General features: G+C 37.3%; 1 protein-coding gene across 4 annotated transcripts in view; it reads right to left on the reverse strand.

The window, feature by feature from the left end:
- Positions 1-21319, reverse strand: part of RNF19A (ring finger protein 19A, RBR E3 ubiquitin protein ligase) — a 54104-nt gene that overhangs the window by 31423 nt on the left and 1362 nt on the right. For all 4 annotated transcript variants that reach the window (XM_036337891.1, XM_036337892.1, XM_036337890.1 and 1 more), the window contains exons 2-3: positions 5082-5849; positions 1116-1324 (exon numbers count right to left, since the gene is read on the reverse strand). In XM_036337891.1, coding sequence (XP_036193784.1) covers positions 1116-1324; positions 5082-5755 — 883 coding nt within the window. In that variant the 5' untranslated portion in view covers positions 5756-5849. The remainder of the gene's footprint in view (positions 1-1115; positions 1325-5081; positions 5850-21319) is intronic.

Here is a 21319-nt window from a genome sequence, read left to right on the forward strand (position 1 = left end):
GGCTACAGCTGACCCTCCAGAGGACAGTTTAGATATATTCAGGTCCTCTCTGAATTATTTCTGGACCCTTAACTACAAATTATTACTAATGTTTGAGTTCTACCCCAAATCTTGAGGAAAGGAAATACAAACAAGTCAATCAGCAAACAAGCATGAAAATCCATGTACATTATATAAAGTATTAAATGTTGAATTTAAAGTTTATTTAATTTTAAATGTTTAATTTTAAAATTCAACTTTAAATGTTGAAAAAGACTTTTTTGTACCATAAAGTACATAACTATCTCAATACACTGCTGGTAGGAATATAAATTATTCTCTTGACAAATTTCTATATTTTCCAAGTTTTTTCCTATTACCTAAGTAGGAAAAAATGAGAATTTTTCTATAAATGATTGAAATTCCAATAAACAATGAAAATTCTATATATGTAAAATAGTTTTTTTGAAATTTTATTCAAAAAACATTAAGATGTTCAGAAAATTGCTTATAAATTTTGAGGTTTATGAGATGCATACATTGCTCATACATAGATTGATCCTCGGGTAATTTCTAAACTGCTAGTCAAAGGCCCAAAGTTCCTAATGTCCTCCCCACTTAAAGTATGATTTTGAATCCTTGGTCCTGAAATTGAATGAGACATCTTTAAATAAAAAATGTATTTCACAAAAAACAAAAACAAACAAACAAAAAAAATGTATTTCACAAAATATGATATTGTTTTTAATCTGTTACTTTGTGATATTTACATAATTAGAAGCAATCTAAAGGTAACATATTCAAAATTAGTATTTTATTAAAAATACTTGCTAAGCTTTGCATAAAACACCTTTATAAACAACAGTTTTGGACCATGTTTTGCTATCAGTTACTATAAATCATCATGGCACCTCCTTTTTTGTGTGTGTGTTTTGTTAAAATCTTTCCAATCTCAATACCACTATCTTCCATAGGAAAGAATGAGTGCTTCTGGAACAAAACTGTTAACACATGAAGACACTTTTGTAAAATCAAAGAACAGGTGAGAACAGGAACTTAATATTGTATTTTTTACTTAAAATAACTAGTGTTCTATATGTGTCAAATATTTTATTAAAAAAGTTAGACATAAGTACCTGCTGCTCCAGACTCCTGACTGTAACTAATGGATGAAGAACGTATGGTTCTCAGGCGTAAACTCTGGGCTCTCTCTTGCCGAGCAGCATCACAGGTCTGATTTGGGTGCCAAATCTGTTTACAGTGGTAGCAAAACTCTGTTCCACAGCCTTCTCGCCCACAAGTTAATTTTGGACAGCTAGCACATCCAAATGCTATCACAGCATATCTTGAAAGAAACAAGAAAAACAGTTTAAAACGTGACATATAATGAATATAATGAATATAAGAGATATTCATTAAGTAAAAATATTATCCCACTTAAATCCTATTCCCGAAGAAGCTTTCTATTTATGCATGAGCAAATAGTTATAAGTCCTAACATTATCTCATCAATATAAAAAGAGGGGGAAAAATAGTTCACAAATGGCATTTAAAGGGCTAAAAAGCATTTTAAAGTTCAATTTTAACTTTTAACTTGCAATTTTAACTAGATGCCAAATTGTATATATAATCTAAACTGCATATACAGTACAAATTTTATAAAAATTCTATTAAATTCTATTGTGTGCATAGAGAAAATACCAGAAGGAAATACATCAAAAATCTTAAAAGCATTTTTCCTAATATTAGGGTTTTAATTTTCTTCATTTCTGATATTTACAATTACTTGCTACTTTTCAAATCAAATGATAAAAGAAACTAGCTCTAGCTATTTAAAAACGTAACTATGGACTAGCAACACCCGTCAGTTAATGACAAACTGTGCCAATTCATACATTTGATGATTATCTTGTATTTATACATAAATTCTCATATTGTGCTTCTAAGATGCATGGTAAAAGTGGTCTTTGGTACCAAAAGTATACACCCTTGAATTGCTCAAACAGAAAGTTTAGTGGGTTTTCTGCTTCAGATAAAAGACTGAGAACAGTAGATTTGTGACTAGCCCTAATACCTATTATCTGAGTTAATATTTTTGGCACTTTAAAATAAGTTCTGGGCACTATTGGGCATATTTCCCAGAGAAATGAAAATTTACATTCACACAAAAACCTGTACACAAATATTTACAGCAGCTTTATTTGTAATAGCTTCAAATGGAAAACAGCCCAGATGTCCTTATTCAACACGTATATGGTAAACAAATTATAGTGCCTATATACCATGGAATACTATCAAGAACAAAAAGAAACTAACTACTGTACATTTAACACCCCACATGTACCTCTGGAGAATTATGCTGGTGAAAAAAAAATAAATCTAAAAAAGTGACATACTGAATAATTCCATTTATATAACATTTTGAAGTGATGAAATTTTAGAAATGGAAAACTGATGAGTGGTTGCCAGCGATGCAGTGGGGAAGGGAAAGTAGATACATTTATAAAAGAGCAACATGGAGGATCTTTGTTGTCATGGAACTGCTCAGTGCCTTGACTATGGTGGTGAATACATAGAACTACAGGTGGTAAAATGGTATATAATTACACACACACATACACACAAACAAGTACAAATAAAATGGGAAATTTGGCAGTTCTATCAATGCCAGTATCCTGGTGGTGATACTGTTTTACAGCTTTGCAAAATGGTGCCATTGGGGCAAACTGTGTAAAGGATAAACAGGATTTCTTGGTAATATTTCTTACAACTACACATGAACTGACAAGTATCTTTTAATTAATTAATTAATTTTATTAATCCTCCCGAAGATATTTTTCCATTGATTTTTAGGAAGAGTGGAAGAGAAAGAGACAGAGAGAGAAACATCGATGTGAGAGAAACACATCGATTGTTGCCTCCTGCAAGCCCCCCACCCCCACACACCAGGGCCTGCGCCAGGGAGGAGCCTGCAACCAAGGTACATGCCCTTGACCGAAATCGAACCTGTGACCCTTTGGTCTGCAAGCCAACGCTCTATCCACTGAACCAAACCAGTTAGAGCAGTGGTCGGCAAACTGCGGCTCGCGAGCCACATGCGGCTCTTTGGCCCCTTGAGTATGGCTCTTCCACAAAATACCGACTTCTGCGAATGGGCCACGAAGTTTCAATAGCACTGTACATGTGCGCCCGCACGTGGTATTTTGTGGAAGAGCCATACTCAAGGGGCCAAAGAGCCGCATGTGGTTCACAAGCCGCAGTTTGCTGACCATTGCCCTAAAGTAAAGTTTTTGTATAAACTAGAATCTTGTCAGCTCTATCTACTGTGTTCTATTAGGTTGATAGTATTGATATTATCTAATATGACATAATCAACCCAGCACAAGAGAATACACCTATTCAGTGACCAGAGAGCTTGTACCCTTAGATTTATTGTCTTAACCTCTTCTAGACACAGGTACTGATGTTTAAGTCTCTTTTTCATTTGTTCCATCATGTTCAGACTTTTTCTTTTAAAGATATTAAACACTAAAGGAACCTATTAAGTACTTCTTATCCTAGGGTCCCATAAAAGATCGTTAGAAAGCCAGATCAAAAACAATATATAGACATGTTCCTCACTATTGGAATTCTCACTATAGGAGTATTTACTACAGTGATTTGCAAGTAGTTGTTTTTTTTTAAATCTAAAATTTGCTATGCAAGTTGAAATCTACTCTAATGAATGTGAAAATATGGTGCAGAATTCCATGGGATCAAGAGTGATACACACATATGTAATCTATTCCTCTGTCTCCTGCTCAAGTTATTTAAAAGTATTGCTCATTATCCCTATTTTCTTCCCATCTTTTTCTTTAGCGTTTTCTACTTCATGGGTCCCACAGTTTGCTTCTGCCAACCTTGAAAGCACAGCCAACGTTGGCTCAGTTTAGACAGTATCATTAACATATTATTTTGTTATTTATGTTATAGTACAAGCTCCCTGCAGTTATAGGAAGAGCATAATTCAATACTGATACTGAGTAGTCTCTAAGTTCTTCACACACAATTAATAAATTCATAAAATGTTAAATAATTAGATATTTCTAATGCTTTATATTACACAGAAATCCCTTGTGGATAGTTAAGTGCTAGTGGATAGTTAAGACATGGAAAATGAATTGGGATTTGCATAGGCTGAAAACATATTACTTTTCTCATATATAATTATAAAATATAGGCTAGATGCAATCTGAAAATTTGCTACTCAACAAGCTTTTAATAAAGGATATGATTCAGAAAATGAGTCCTGAAATTGTCATTTGATAAATTCAAATTCAGCCTGGTCTCTGAGATTATACACAGATAATCTTGGAAATTCTCGTTTTCCCAAATTCTTACTTATAGATAATCTCTGGTTTGCTAATGGTATGCTAAACCATAACTAGTGTTTACGGCTTTTATTATTCTTGAGGAGCATATAACTATTTCTTCCAATTCTGACAACTGTACATAGTAAATGCTCTATAAATAGAAGCTGCTATTAACATAATAAAATATATAAGCAAAATTATCTTATTTTAAATGTTGATAAAATGATATTTGTAATTTAAAAACTTGAGGGAAATGAAATATATAACCTCTTGGTCTTGAGACTAGCAAATACTCACGCACACCAACATGAACACATCACACTATGACACATATTAAAGTACCTTTCAAAAGGGTTATTTCAATTTATATAAATGACCTCCCCCCACCAAAAACAAACAAAATCCCTGATCATTTCACCTATTACTTGAAAATAAAAGTTCTCCAAATGGATGGGGAAAATCAATTTTGCCCAAAACTAGATCTTGCATTCTACCACCTTAAACTTTTCTTCTGAAAAAATGTGTTAAGTGAATATGTGATGCAGAGACAACATCAAAATGAGTAAGATAGGTGTCTTGCTTTAACAGTGAACACTGCTTGACACATGGTATGCACTTAACATATATTTGTCTATTGAATGAATTACCTAACATGTTAAGATTTTTCTTTCGAATAAAAGTCAGTATAATTCTTATTTTATCCACAAAGAAAAATATTAATTCAAGAAAAATTTAACAAAATCTTCTTACCCACAGTCTGGAGCTGGACACCACCTACAATCAGGATCTCCAACGAGCCACCGTCTAAGCATAAATTCTTCATATTTTTCCATCAACACATCATCACTTAATATCAAGCGAATATCATGGGGATTAAACCGTTCAGTACATTCTGGGCAACTGATATTAACTCTACTTTCAGAAATTTCTATCCTTAGATATTGTCGTAAGCAATCCACACAAGATCTATGATGACAAGTCATTATCTCAGGAAATCTGTCTTTAGAATGCCGCAAAAGGCACAAAGGACACTCTATAAAGTCTCCAATTGGTTTGTTGATGGAGGTCAATCCATTGTCAGAGGAGGTATTTGTAGAGAAAATGGAGTTCTTATCAGTACACATTTCAGAATGTATACTTTCAATACTTGCAATTCCATCCACCCCGCCATTTAGCTCCCTTGATTTACGTTTGCTATCCTTTTTCCTCCGAAACAAAGAGCCTATTGAAATTCTTCTTTTCTTGGGTGCCTTTTTGACTGAAGGCAAGCTCACGGATGAAGCAGAAGACTGAAGATCTCGATCTGAACCCATTTGCCGATGTAAACTCATGTCTAAAATGCTCATTAGAAGTGAGTCAGGGTCTGTGTTTACACACAGCCCTTCATTATATTTAGAGATAAAACTTATTTCTTGTTCTTGCATTCAGATTAAGTCATGATGTACGAAAATCCTACTTGGTTTCTTCAGAGAATTCTTGAAAGAGTTCGATTTACAGAAGACTGTTATCATAGATGTTCTGGAAAACAAAACAAAACACCAAGATCATTTAATTGTATATTCTTAGTCTACAGGTTTTTAAAATAAGCTTAAAAATTCACTACAAAATTTCAAACAAGTATGTTCTTAACCATTAGTTTTGTTTTGTTTTTTAAGTAAGGTTAATATACTGAGTAGTCTACAAGAGAATATAAAACCAATGCTAAAAGAACAAGGACATTCTCTAATCTTAGAAGGCTTTAGATTTGAACTGAACTTATTAAATTTTTTATCATTAACTATCAGACCTCAATGATTCCCCATTGATTTAGGAGTTTTTTAAAAAAATGGACAATAAAATGCACATGTACATACAAGGACTGAGTGCAACTTACACAATCTTGAAGAAAAATAAAGTATGTGTTGGAGGGGGAGTGCTCTTATAAAGCCAAGTATAATCCTGTATAACAAAAGGCTAATATGCAAGTAGACCAAACAGCAGAACGACCAGTCCCTATGACATGCACTGACCACCAGGAGGCAGATGCTCAACGCAGGAGCTGTCCCCTGGTGTCAGTTTGCTCCCACAGGGGGAGCGCTGCTCAGCCAGAAGCTGGACTCATGGCTGGCTAGTGCAGAAGCCGTGGTGGGAGCCTAAGGCATCAGTCAGACATCTCCTGAGAGCTCCCGGACTGCGAGACACCCTCACCCCCAGTGCACAAATTTTGTGCACCGGGCCTCTAGTGATTATTATAAAGTTACAATAATTAAAAAGACAGTGTGGTATATCACAAGGATGAACACAAAGACCAATGAAAATAACAGTTACGATACAGAAAATCCAACATGTATATCCCACTTGATTTATGTCAAAGATGACAATGCTAAACACTAAGAATAGCTTTTTCAAAAACAAAACAAAACAAAACAACATAGTACTGTTTTACTGTTTGCCATCTGAGAAGAGAAAAGAAACTTGACCTATAGCTCACCCATACATAAAATTCAATTCCAGATAGTTCATAATTCTAAATGGGATCAGTAAAACTGTAAAGCTCCTAGGAGTCCATAGAAGAGACTATTACAATATAAAGATTTATTGAATAGAACATATGAAAGTGCTTACCATTAAAAAAGGACTACTAAATTTGATACAATAAAATCAAGAAACAGTTTTAAGGGAGTGAGAGAAGTCATCTGCCACATATTACTAACAAGGACTAGTTTCCAGAACATGGAAAGAACATTTACAAATCAGTAAGACAAAGCAGACAATCCAATAGAAAAACGGGTAAGGGACTGCACAGACGCTTCACAAAAGGATAGGGAAAAGTGCTCAACATCATTTGTCATTAGGGAAATACACATTAAAGCCATATTGAGAGACCACTATACCCAGTAGGATGGCTAAAATTCAGACTGACATTTCCAATTATTAGTAGAAATGTGGAGTGCTAGTGGGAGTAAAAAATGGAACAAGTACTTTGGAAAACTGTTAAACAGTATCTACCAAATTTAAATATATATATATACTTTATTGTCCCTTTCTACTTCTAGAAATGAGAGCACAAGAGAAATAAATGCATACATGCATCCAAGATATGCATAACAATATTCATAGCGGCATTAGTTATTATAAGCAAAAGTGTTGAACACAACCCACATTTCCATCAATAAAATATATTCACACTCCAGTATACCAGAAGCAATGAAAATGAACAAAATACTGCTATACATAAAACAAGAAGGAATCTCACACACACAAAAAAATGTTATATAATTCCATTTATATAAAGTTCAAAACAAGCAGAACTAATCTATGATGTCAGAAGTCAGATTGTAGTTACCTTTTGCAGGAAGGCAAAAAGGGAACTTTTACATGTGTAGTGGTTACCAAGGTATGTTCAGCTTGTGATAAAACACTGACCTACAAACATGATTAATGCACTTTTCTGGATGATCATTATACCACAGTTAAAGGTAAAGAAAGAAGCAACTTCTGATATCCACACATATTCTGGAGAAAGTCATATTGATTTCCCAACACAAAAATCTAGAAAAAAATTTACTCAGGAAAACTTTATTCATGTCCATCAGTTTATATTTTCCCATTATTTGCAGTATTCTCCCATTAATTGTGAAGAAAATTCTGCCAAATTTTCTTCTTTATATGTCTTTTTATTTTTTTACATCTCAAAATGCTTTCTGTACTCCAGGGTTTTACCTATATCTATACCCATATCTATATCTATATTGGACAAGGTCCCCGGAATAGACTCCCCCTACAATTCTGTTCTAGGATACATCCCCCCTATAATGATATTGAACAGAATTGTAGGGGGACTCTCTCGGGGACCTTGTCCTAAGAATTTATCACTGAAAATATAAAACTGGTGGCACTTAATCAGTATCACCTGAGGTATGTTTCTTTTTTTCCCTTTCTTTTATTTTGTTTATCTTTCTGTCACCATTTATCCCTCTGTACCCTTTTCCACCTCCACCCACCCCTCTCCCCGCTGTAATCACCACACTGTGGTCCCTATCCATAAGCTCTTTCTCTTTTTTGCTCAATCCCTCCACCTTCCCCCAACATTCCCCAACACTTTTAGAAATGTGATAGCCATATAATTTATTATCCAAACGAGAACCTTATAAGAGTGAATGAAAGAGCTATTAAAATTTAAACTAGGATAACAGGAGCAAATTGAAGCATATGGCTATTCTACTTAGGAAGTCTTTTTAAAATATACAACTATATGCTTCAAAAGAAAACAAATTTGAATACTAAAATTTTAATATTCCTGTATGGTAGAAAATACTGTAAAGTAGAAATACACGATATACTGGGAAAACATATATAACAACAAACAAATTTCCTCACTATGCAAATAGCTTTTACATATTAATAAGTAAAAGTCCAAACTAATAGCAAAATGAGCAAAGATTCAAAGAGGAAGTTTGGAGAAAAAGAATTACAAAAATTATGGTGGTAGGAAATAGTGTTCAACAATAATCACTACTAGAGAAATGAAAATCTAAACATTAGATACCATCTTTGCATTAATTAGATTGACAAAGACTATAAAGATTGGTCAGTGTGTACTGAAAAAAGCATTTCATATACTCTTGGGAGTGGTGCAAATCAGCACAATTTAGGGGAACCAATTTGACAATATCTATTAAACTTCAAAATAGAAATATTCTTGACCAGCAATCCTACATGTAAAATTTATCCTTCAAAAAATATGACACAAGTGTTCCAAGACATATTGTGCAAAGAAATTCACGTTAGCCTTGCTGATAGAAGCAAACAAAACAAAAAGGGGGGAAAAAAGAAAAGCCCTTACCTGGAAATAACTTGTATCCAATAGGGAACTGGTAAAAATAAACGAACCAATCATAATTTATCTGCAATGATATGGAAAGATCTCTCTATATAATGCTGAGTGAACAATAACAACTGCAAAATAGTATGAGCCATTTGTGGAAAAAACACCCCACACAGGCTTACATATGTACACAATTTCTGGAAAAAATGTTACAAAACCATTAATAACGGTTGCCTTAGGAAGAACAATCTTTAGTATTCACTTTCTGCCATCAGAATAGTTTAAAATTCAATCATGAGCATCTATTACTTATAGTTCAAAAAAACCCTAGTTGAACCTCACAAACAATAAAAATATTCTGCCCCAGAACCACCCAATCAAAGTGAAAATGGGGTCCAGAGCTTGTATGCTTTGAAAATGTTCTTCAGTAATTTAAGTGTATACTCTGGTTAAGAACCACTAATACTAAAGAAAGTTTGCATTCTCATTTAAAACAGAAATAAGCAGTAAAATACAAGTAGACACCAAATTATGTATCCGCCCCCCGCCCAGCCCCGTGTGTTCTGTTTATAGGCTGCCACTGCCCAGGCACAGGCGGACTCAGAGGACAGGGTCAGATGGGCAGAATTGGTGGATTTTGCCCTTCATAGCAGGATGCAGTCTTTTTGCAATGTGCCTGCCCATGTGAAACCATCCTTGCAGCCTATGGGGTTTCCAGTCACTCATTTTCAGCAATATTGGAACCCATCTTAGTGATGCTAGGTGCAAGCAGCAATTATGAATGGAAGGTACATGAGAAGTAAGAATGGGCCCTAGGTAGGGAAAGATTCAAAATTCAAAAGTCTCATAACTGGAAGGAACTGTGCAGTACAGAAAAGTGGGAGACATTCTGTTCTTAGAGCACTGCATCGGGTCAAGGGTATATGTTACCGAGTCTCCCTTGGAAGTGGGGAGGAGCTGGTGGTGAGACACTGATTTCTCTTTGGGACCTGCTGCAGCCAGGCGGAGAGCTGCAGCAGCTGCCTTGGCTTGGAAAATAAACAGTGGGGGAAATCCTAAAACGTGACTTACTTTTTTGGTTCTGCTCTTAGTGTTGTTTCTGGGGCAGTGAGAAAAGAAAGTATCTATCCAGCACCTCCTATACAGAGAGTTGCAAAGAACCACCTATCAAATTAAATTTGGTTACGTCCAATTTAATTTTGCAGTTGACTACCAAAAAACAAAATTAATGGCCTTAAGCCATCCATTGATCAGACCATAACTAGAAGTGATGTACTAGAAATGATGTATCGGCACACAAGCTAACTTTGGCACAAAGTAAATAGAGCTTTTGTAAATCTGAACCCGTCTCATTAAGAGAAGTTTGAGGCATTAAATTGTTTGGATTTCCATATGTGACTTTCTCTGAACAGTAGTAAATCACTACACTCATTATAATGAAGTTTGCTATTGCTCAAAAAAGGTTATTTAAATGTTTAAAATTATTTTAAGTAAGTATGTTATTCATCTTACCAACCACAAATTTGGAAATGCTGTATTTTCCTCTAATAAATCTAGTCCACAATATAGCCGCCATATTCAGTTATAGCAGCAATGCAGACCCTGGGCATAATTATTGCATTCCAAATAATATTAAGGAGACAGACTCTCTTATAAAACTGACTTACTAAACATCTCTCTTTACAGCCTGTTAAAGTAAAAATATAATAGGCACCTTAATAAATTTTTGGAGAAGGATAACAATATTTAAAATAACAGCTAATATATGGGTAAGCTTCAGAGAAATCCATGAAATCTCTAAACCTCTAACTAAATTGTGAATATATATGTACTCTAGGGATAGAATCAGTAGTTTTCAACAGATTTTCCAAGGTGTCTAAAGTATAACAAAAGGTTAACTGCTACTGCTGAGATATTAGATTTTAATTTGCCAGTAAAAGTTAACATCAGTTTCTGTAAATCTTTTCTGTTCTCACTAATCTACCTTCATACAATATTCATATCTGTACCAATTATTAGCTCAGTTAGAACATACTTCTATTATATTAAGATTTGAAGTTGCAGCTCTTTCCAGAGATTTAAGTTATTGGGAAAGTTAAAAAACAACTTTCATTTGGAAACAAATGTCTCAGATCCATAATGCAAGAATAAACATGAAGTTGCAGATGGCCTAGAGCCGCAGTTGGCAAACTGTGGCTCGTGAGCCACATGCGGCTCTTTGGCTCCTTGACTGTGGCTCTTCCTAAGCCTTAGGAGAACCCTAATTAAGTTAATAACAATGTACCTACCTATATAGTTTAAGTTTAAAAAATTTGGCTCTCAAAAGAAATTTCAATTGTTGTACTGTTGATATTTGGCTCTGTTGACTAATGAGTTTGCCGACCACTGGCCGATCACATGTTATCTACACTAATAAAAGAGAAAAATGGTAATTGGCGTACGAGCTACCCTTTTCATTGGCTAATCAGGGCTATATGCAAATTAACTGCCAACTAAGAACTAAGATTGGCAGTTAACTGCCAACAAGATGGCGGTTAATTTGCATATGTAGGCACAATGCAGGGAGGAGAAAGGGAAAGCAGGAAGAAGCCCCCTGCCACTGACAGTGATTGGAAACCCAGGGGGGAGCTAAGAGCTGGGGGGCAGCCATGATCGGAGAATCAGGTGCCTTTTCCGCCCTGGCCAGTGATAGCAGGAAGTAGGGGTGGAGCCAGCGATGGGAGCTGGGCACAGTCGAAGCTGGCAGTCCCAGGAGCTAGGGGTCCCTTGCCTGGGCCTAAAGTGAAGCCCACGATCATGGGGCCGCTGCAGCTGCGGGTCCCCGCTGCCCTGGCCGGACGCCTCAGCCAGAGGCGTCCTGCAGGGGCAGGGGCGGAGCCCGCGCGATCGCGGCACCCCCCGCTGCCACTGCAGGTCCCCGCTGCCCGGGCCGGACGCCTAGGCCAGAGGCGTCAGGCCTGGGCAAGGGGCCGATCCTGCGATTGGAGGGTGATGGGGGTCAACGCCTGAGGGCTCCCAGTATGTGAGAGGGGGCAGGCTGGGCTGAGGGACACTCCCCCCCACCCACCCAGTGCACGAATTTCGTGCACCGGGCCCCTAGTATTAAATAAAGCAAAATCATAAAAAAAGGTGAATATTGTATTCTCAAAGGACAGTTGATTATAAACATGTACATAAAGATATTAGAGTGCTATATCATCTTCACTTAAAATGGCAATTATCACTGAAAACTGTTTTTAAGTTTTTCAATCTTCCTAATTCAATTATAATATCTTTATTTAAAATATAATGATGCAGCCCAGCCGCTGTGGCTCAATGGTTGAGCATCTACCTATGAACCAGGAGGTCAAGGTTTGATTTCCAGTCAGGGCACATGCCCAGGTTGCAGGCTTGATCCCAGATAGGGGGCAGGCAGGAGGCAGCCAATCAATATTCTCTCTCATCATTGATATTTCTATCTCTCTCCTTCTCCTTTCCTCTCTGAAATAAATAAAAATATATTTAAAATATAATGACACAAAGTGGTAAAATAATTGATGCCCAACGAGACCCAACTATGGTGCTAAAAATCTAAATGTCTTTCAATTATTTGAATGTCTCCTCAGAAACATGAGCATATTATATGCAGATGTAAGGAAATCTGGGTTCTATGGATTGCTACACCAAGTGGTTTTGTGGCTTTAGTTCAGTAACCACCTCTCTGTATCATCTGTAAAACAGAGAAAACACAATTGTGGCAGAGATGTTATACACTCACCTGTTTCATCTTCTTCCTGAGCATATAGAAGAACTAATTTCCATTCCACCTGCAGCTACATACAGCCATGTGCCCAGTCCTGGCCAATGCAATGTGAGTATACTAATAATGTATGGCCCTTCCAAAACTGGTCCCCAAATCATCCCTTTAAATATCCTTCAAGTTCTCTCTTCTCCCATTGGCTGGCTAAGTGTAGTAATTCTAGTGGTTAACCCTAAGCAGGCATTAGGGGACAGCTGAGTCACAAGATGGAAAGAATCTGGACACCAGAGTCATCTACACAGTTCTTCGTGTGAGTAAGAAATAGACTTTAATTGTGTTCCACTATGAGATTTTGGGGTTGTCTGTTTCTGACATAATTATCTTACCTACTTAGTAGGAGGAAATAATCTGAGGTAAAAATTTAGAATAGCCTGGAGAGAAAAATGTTTTTAATACTATACAGATATGGGTAATGATAGCATATATTTTATTCAGAGAGTAAAGCATGGACTTTGGAATCAGAATATTTGGGTTCAAGTTCAGTCTCTGACCCTTATTAGTTAGCTGTGTGACACTGGGTTAAATTACTAAGACGGTTTCTTCAACTGTACACTAGAAATAATAATAATGTTTATAGTCTGTAGGATCATTAGGGTTAAATAAAATAACACATGTGAAGAATCCAGCATAAGGTATGGCATACATGTAACTAAACCATTTACTGGATAAAACTGTTGAAAGGATTACAGAAATAAATAAAGAAAAAGTTGGCTCTGAAATGGCTTTTTTATGAAGAGCCAGCCAGTTGGACGTTTGGAAGACATCATTATAGTACATGAATTTCTCTAAAGTAAATGTAACTAATGTTTTCAGCCTTATGCTTAGTAGCGACAAATCTACCTTGAGTGGTCTATTATTAAAAACGGGATAAATAACTTCAACCCAACTACGTATTAGTAGGGGAAGAGGGGCTGATTCAACAGCTTATTGGCATAGGCAAGTATCAGTTTCCAGCAAGTTTTTTGGAAAGTGAATGCTTACCAAGACTCAAATATACTGCCTTGAGCTCTATCCTAAAGATTGTATGATCTCCCACAAACAGAAACTAATAGTTCAGAATAAATAATTCCCACATGCTCCAAAGCCTCCCCAAAGAGATGGTTCTTAAACAGCTTTACAAACACACACCTGCCATTTACCTATTCTTGACTGGGAGGTAGAAAAAAAAGGTACTTTGTGATTTTAATAATACTCATTACAAATAATACTCATTACTCAATCCATTACAAAAAAATAAGCTACTACAGAAAGAAAAACCATTATTCATTCAATTTTTGCAATGAAACAAAGATTTTTGGCTAGTTCATTCCAAGCTTTCTTTGTTCAGCAGGGCAAACGATGCAACAATAAGGAAATACTAGAAAAAGCACAGGGCAAAATGTCGGGTATGATGACATGAGAAAGTTTTAAAACAGGCTAGTCTCTGACAGTTACAATGCAGAATATAAAACAGATGTAATCATAGACCTTCGGCTTAATAAAAACTTTTGAGTGTGTATTAGTTTCCTGTGGCTGCTGTAACAAATTACCACAAAGTGTGTGGTTTAAGACAACAGAAATTTATTTCCTCATAGTCCTGGTTTGGGGCTGCAAGGGAGAATCTGTTTTTCGCCTCTCAGCTTCTGGTGACTATAAGCATTTCTTGGCTCATGCACAAATCATTCCAATCTCTGCTTCCACGGTCACATTGCTTCTTCCTCTTTTGTTTGTCTTCTCTTTTTCTGCATATAATTTCCTTCTGCTCTTCCCTAATAAGGACAATTTATCTCTGGATTTTGGACCCACTCAGATAATCCAAGATGACCCTTTCATCTCAAATCCTTAACTTAATTACACCTGCAAAGACTATTTTTCCAAATAAGGTATCATTCACAGGGATTAGGTTGTGAACATATCTTTCTGAGGGCTACCATTCAACCTAAAACATGATTCCAGGTATATTTTTAAAAAATATGTTTTTATTGATTTTAGAGAGAAAGGAAGGGTGAGGGAGAGGGAGAGAGAGTGAAACATCAGCTGCCTCCTGCAAGTCCCCTACTGGGGACTGAACCCACAACCTGGCTGGGAATCAAATCAGTGACCTTGTGCATGGGGCAGTGCTAAACCAACTGAACCACACAGGCCAGGGCCTGATTCCAGATAATTTTTCTAAGGACATCATTAGAATATATTTTATTTATACAAAAAAACCCCTAAAGGATGTTCATCCATAATCAAAAAGGGTATGACTATACCCTTTAATTTAAAGGGTATGACTATAAAGAGCTATCCATCCGATTTGACTATGTGTACGATTTGGCTATATACAGCTGCTTACTGAGCAAACCTTGGTTTGGACAGAATTAGTCATTGTGCTATACATATACATCACATATCCTGTGATGATAGGCTTTTCTAAAGGATCGTTTTACTTTGCTCACTAATATACACTTATCAGTCCCCACATCCTCTTTCCAAAGAACTTTATTTCATTATTTTTAATTTAAGGATGCCTATAAAAGAAGTGGCAGTTATTCATACAAACAAACCTGAAGGACAGATTAGCTTGGGCAATATTGAAATAGGTTAGAAATTTAAAATCAGAAGATCAGAAGAAATTACAAGATGCTTGAACAGCCTAGTTACCTCTCCTGATTCTATATGTTTCAAGAGCATCGTGTACTGATTATGCATTGTAACTGATTCCAATGTGAGAGGTAACAGGATCCCATATGTGGTAATCTCATGGGGAGTTTATTCCTTTTGTTTTTATTCTGAGACTCCTTATGACAAGTTACTAATAATGAAGAAAAAACCTCCTTGTAATAATCTTTAGTAGTTGAGTGTTTCAAAGATATAATTTATACTAACCCAGTGAAATAGATGATATAGATGATAGCACATTCTCCCTCATTTTATATTCAGAGAGAGTGAGGCATAGTCACTTTGGGGAAGTTGTAAAACTGAGAGAAGTCAGGTATCCTGACAGTCAATTCAACTAAATAATTCCAGCTAAATGACATATACGCTTCTGTATTTTGTCTCAAAAGACATGTCAATCAGAAAAAGAGTATCAAAAGACACAGAAAAAGCTTTCTGTAGAAAGGAAAAACATTTCACACAAAATGCCCCTAGAGCTATGTTGCCCAGTGTACACACATACTGATTGAAGACTTAGTATGAATAAAAGAACATTGCCCTGGCAGGTGTGACTCGGTTGGTTGGAGCATTGTCTGGTACAAAAGGTGGCGGGTTCAGTTCCCAGTCAGGGCACATACTCAGGTTGTGGGTACATGCGGAAGGCAGCCAAGCCATGTTTCTGTCTCACATTGATGTTTTTGTTTCTCTCTCTCTCAAACCAATTTTAAAAAAAGAGAGACTGTAAAGTCATTCATTAATACACCTTGATATAATCGTTTGAATATGCTGGGTTAAATATGTTATGAAAATTAATTTCATCTATTTATTTTTATTTTTAATGTGACGTAGAAAACCTTAGATTACATTTATGACTCATACTAGAGGCCCAATGCACAAAATTTGTGCCTGGGGGGAGGGGAGGTGTCCCTCAGCCCAGGCTGTGCCCTCTCACAGTCCGGGACCCCTTGCTCCTTACCGCCCGCCTGCTTGCTGCTCCTCAGCTTCTGGCTTAGTGGTGCCGCTGAGGCGGGAGAGGCTACCACCTCCACTGCTGCGCTCACCAACTGTGAACCCAGCTTCTGGCTGAGTGGCGCTCCCCCTGTGGGAGCGCACTGACCACTAGGGGGCAGCTCCTGCATTGAGTGTCTGCCCCCTGGTGGTCAGTGTGCAACATAGCAACTGGTCATTCTGCCATAAAGGTCTCTTAGGCTTTTATTAAGATTACTAGAGGCCCAGTGCATGACATTCATGCACTGAGGGGCGGGGGGCGGTCCCTCAGCCAGGCCTGTGCCCTCTCTCAGTCCGGGACCCCTTGGGGGATGTCCGCCTGCTGGCTTAGGCCCACTCCCTGCAGGTGGACATCCCCCGAGGGGTCCTTAGTGGTGCCGCTGAGGCAGGAGAGGCTACTACCTCCGCTGCTGCGCTCACCAACTGTGAGCCAAGCTTCTGGCTGAGGGGTGCTCCCCCTGTGGGAGCGCACTGACCACCAGGGGGCAGCTCCTGCATTGAGTGTCTGCCTCCTGGTGGTCAATGCATGTCATAGTGACCGGTCATTCCCCTGTTTGGTTGATTTGCATGTTAGGGTTTTATTATATAGGATATACATAACATAGAGCAAGTTATGAAATAGATACATTATATGGACTTTACTCAGTTAGCAAATACTTATTAAACACCTATTATTGTCAGACTTTATGCAAAGACCTTAAGAGTGAACAAAGAGAATGGTCCCTGCCATTATAGTTTATATTATTACCTACACTTCTATGGCACATTTCACATACATTATCTCATTGTGATAATGCATAATAATTTAATTTAGGATATATTATGTTATATAATATTTATCTAGAAGCCTACCACTATCACATTCCCAATAGCTTCTCCTGGTTTCTTTTTTTTTCTTTTTTAAACATATTTTTACTGATTTCAGATAAGAAGGGAGAGAGAAAGAGAGATAGAAACATCAATGATGGGAAAGAATCATTGATCAGCTGCCTTCTGCATGTCCCCCTGGGGATCGAGCCTGAACCCAGGCATACGCCCTGACTGGGAATTGAACTGTGACCTCCTGGTTCACAGGTTGATGCTCAATCACTGTGCTACACCCCTTGGGCCTCTCCTGGTTTCTTGCTCCTTGCCTCTAACTAATTTGCTCCCTCTTATGGCTCACCTCTACCTGAGTGTCTGTCTCATCAACTGGCAACCTGCCTACTATTCACATTACAGCAGGGCTATTTATATTTTCAGGGGTCTCCAGAGAAGGGCAGAGATGGAAAATGTTAAGTGTACATAATTTTAAGGGGCTAACTCCAGTTTTTTTGAACCCAAGACTGAGTTTTGAGTTTCTTCTGGGCTTAAACAAACTATGGTGATTTTGAACGGGCTTTTGCTTCATAATTCAATGTACAAACTTATTTGAGAGCTAAAACAACTCATCAGTTTTGTCCTGCTGAGGCTTTCACATATGAAACTCTCCCAAACAGGATTTCAAAAACGACTTTCTGAAAAGGTGCTAACTTTTCCCACTTTAATACAGAAAGTATTACTGACATATGATAGGTATTGAGAAACAAATTTAGTACCCAACTTATAAACACCCAAAATGATTTTATTGCCATTTTTGGTTGAAGTCTACCACCATCTGAAATACAGATGTGTTTAGCAAAAGACTATTAACCATCAATCTTTAGTTGTGCAGCTATGGTTACATAGATAGTTGTTTTAAGGTTATACATCTTCTGCCAGCTAACAAAGAACTGATATTTTATGACTTAAAAAAAAAAAAAGCCGAAGAAAAATAGTATCTACTCCTGAGTGGAGAAACAAAATCACCTAAGGAAAATTTAACTGTTCTCTATAAGTAATCCTAAATAATAAAGAGCTAATATGCAAATGGTTATCACACCCTCACAATCCATCACCAGGAGGCTGTGTGCGGGTGGGCAAGGCCATGTGGCTAGGCCTGAGGGTCCCGTGGATCCGTGTGGTGTGGAGGCGGGACCCCTGGCTCAGGCCTACCTCTTTGGGGCAATCCATCGAGGAGCCCCGGATGGCTGGTGGGGGCTACCTCTTGGGGTGATAGATCGCGGGGCTCCTGCACTGTGAGAGGGCACAGGCCAGGTTGGGGGACCCCCGCCCTCCCAGTGCATGAATTTTGTGCACCGGGCCTCTAGTCAGATTAGTAATGATGCAGTGAGGTTTGCTAAAAAGGAGCGTCAACCCAAAATCTTTAAGCTAAATTTATTTCATATTTGACCATGGGTCCTTTCAGACCAGCATTAAACTCTACTAGTGCTAGCTTGCCAAATACAATAGAATGTGCAAATATAAATTTAGAAATTCGACTTTTCTTAACCTTCAGCCTCAAATGGCCTAATTTTTATATGGGCTCCAACAATCAAAGAGCATATAGCTTAGTCAGCATGAAATCAGCCAGTAACAATCAATTGTCACTTTTTAGTAACATCAGAAAACACACAAACAAAAAACATCCCACAATTCTCTAACATTTCCTTTATAACCTGACTGGAGAAGAAATATAAGGAGGGAATTCATGTGTATATGCCCTTGCTCTATGCCCTACACTTGATTAGGGACTTTTATATGTTCTCACAAATATTTATCGTCCCTCTTGCCCTTGAAAAACTCAGAAAACTACATTTTTCAAGATTCCGTGCCCTCCAAATTAAAAGAAAAAGTGTGGGGGAGTGGTGTTATGATTAGAAACCAAAGAATTTCTGTGATAAATCTAAATACGTGTTTAAGATAAAATAAGAGCCTGCTATAATACACAAAATTCTTTCAAATGTTAAAAAAGTTTGCTTCAAATGACCTATCCCTAATTCCATCTAACAACCCCGTAACAACAAATAGCATCTCTCAGCCTGATCCCATTGAAGAGACGTGGCCTCAGCCCTGGCCAGCGTGGCTTGGAGTGTCATCCTTACACCAAAAGGTGGCAGGTTCAGTTCCCCATCAGGGCACGTCCCAAGTTTCAGATTCAATCCCCAGTTGGGGCATGGGCAGGAGGCAGTTGATTGATGTTTCTTTTTTTTCCCCCTCTCGCTCTAAAACAATATATTTAAAAATACATTTAAAAATATATTTTTAAAAAAGAGAGGTGACCCCAAGTGCTTTACATTCACAACTGCAAAAATATTACTTTGTGACTCCCCTATTTCAAATTTGTAAAATGCATTTATTTTCTATTAAGCTACTGAGGTATCTTTAAAAGCATATACTAATATGGTTTCATTTAGTCAAGTAAAAAGGCACCCCAAATTCTACAAATCACACCAAAATAAAAGATTCCAACACTGGCTAGATGACAGTAAAATACACTCTTCTTTATACATATAAACTCTAACTCTCAATTGAGGCATCCATCAAGTGAAGCAACAGTGCCTCAAGTAGCTACTATTCAGAGACTAGGACTTGGGTTGTGTTTCAAATCCTAAAATAATGTTGCAGGTTGTTTGTTTTAATTTATATTTATTGTTGAAAGTATTACAGATGCTCCCTTTTTTTCCCATCGACCCCCTCCATCTCATAACCTACCCCCTAGGCCTTCACCACACTATTGCAGTGTTCTTAGGCCATGCATGTATGCATATAAATTCCCCCACTAATCCCTGCCTTCCCTCTGAGATTCATCACTCTGCTGAATACTTCCATGTCTCTGGATCTATTCTGTACATCAGTTTATTTTGTTCATTAGATTCTAATATTGCAGTTTTAAAAATTAATCATACAGGAATCCTCTGGGAAGTAAGAGATACTGAAAAAATACACTAACATTGGTTGCCAAATGTAATTTTTTTCTCAAAAGGACTTCTTGAGGTGACATTAAAATAGTTCCCTTAGCCCTAGCTGCTTTAGCTCAGTGGATACAGGGTCGGCCTGGGGACTGAAGGGTCCTGGATTTGATTCTGATCAGGGGCACATGTCCAGGTTGCAGGCTTGATCCCCAGTAGGGGGCATGCAGGAGGCAGCCAATGATTCTCATCATTGATGTTTGTATCTCTCTCTCCCTCTCTCTCCCTCTCTGAAATCAATAAAAATATATTTAAAAAATATAGTTCCCAAAGACACATTAAATTTACATTTCAGTAATAAAAAGGAGAATATTAAACTAACAAATAAAAGTTTTTATTGTTGTTGCACAATTTGGTTTATGTCCTAAGACTTAATTCTAAACCTTTAACCACGTAGCAAGGAAAGAACATTTGAAAATAAGAGTTAACAGATCAGCACCACTTTCTAAATAGAGAAATATTTACATCTTGATTCAGTTCGGACAGCTGGGTGTTAAGGAAGCATAAACAGACAAACGTGGTAATAAGCTTGAGTTATAAGCAGAAGTAGAAAGATTTGCATTAGGATGACAAAATTGAAAATGAAAGTTAGGAATACTAACCCTTCATATAATCAAAAGGGTCAAGAAATCAAGTTCAACTAATATAAATAAATAGACAGCCATGGTCTTAGCTGCAAAAAGTGAAACGGAAAGGAACGATCACAAACATTTTAAGGCCATCAGTCACAGGAAAGGGTTGCTTTCTGCCTCCACTGTTTACTAAAACTATCATTTCAAACGATCATTTCCAGCCAACCTGGGTTTGAACATTGCAGCGGCACTTAAACGCTGTCCTTTCCAACGTCAACGGAACATAACGTCCTGCAATATTTTGAATAATAAATGAAAACCAGAATAAGCACCGTTCGTATATTTCTACCTCCAAGGAGCAATGGGAAAAAAAT

Source organism: Myotis myotis, unplaced genomic scaffold, assembly GCF_014108235.1.
Source record: "Myotis myotis isolate mMyoMyo1 unplaced genomic scaffold, mMyoMyo1.p scaffold_m19_p_16, whole genome shotgun sequence".
Taxonomy (NCBI): Eukaryota; Metazoa; Chordata; class Mammalia; order Chiroptera; family Vespertilionidae; genus Myotis; species Myotis myotis.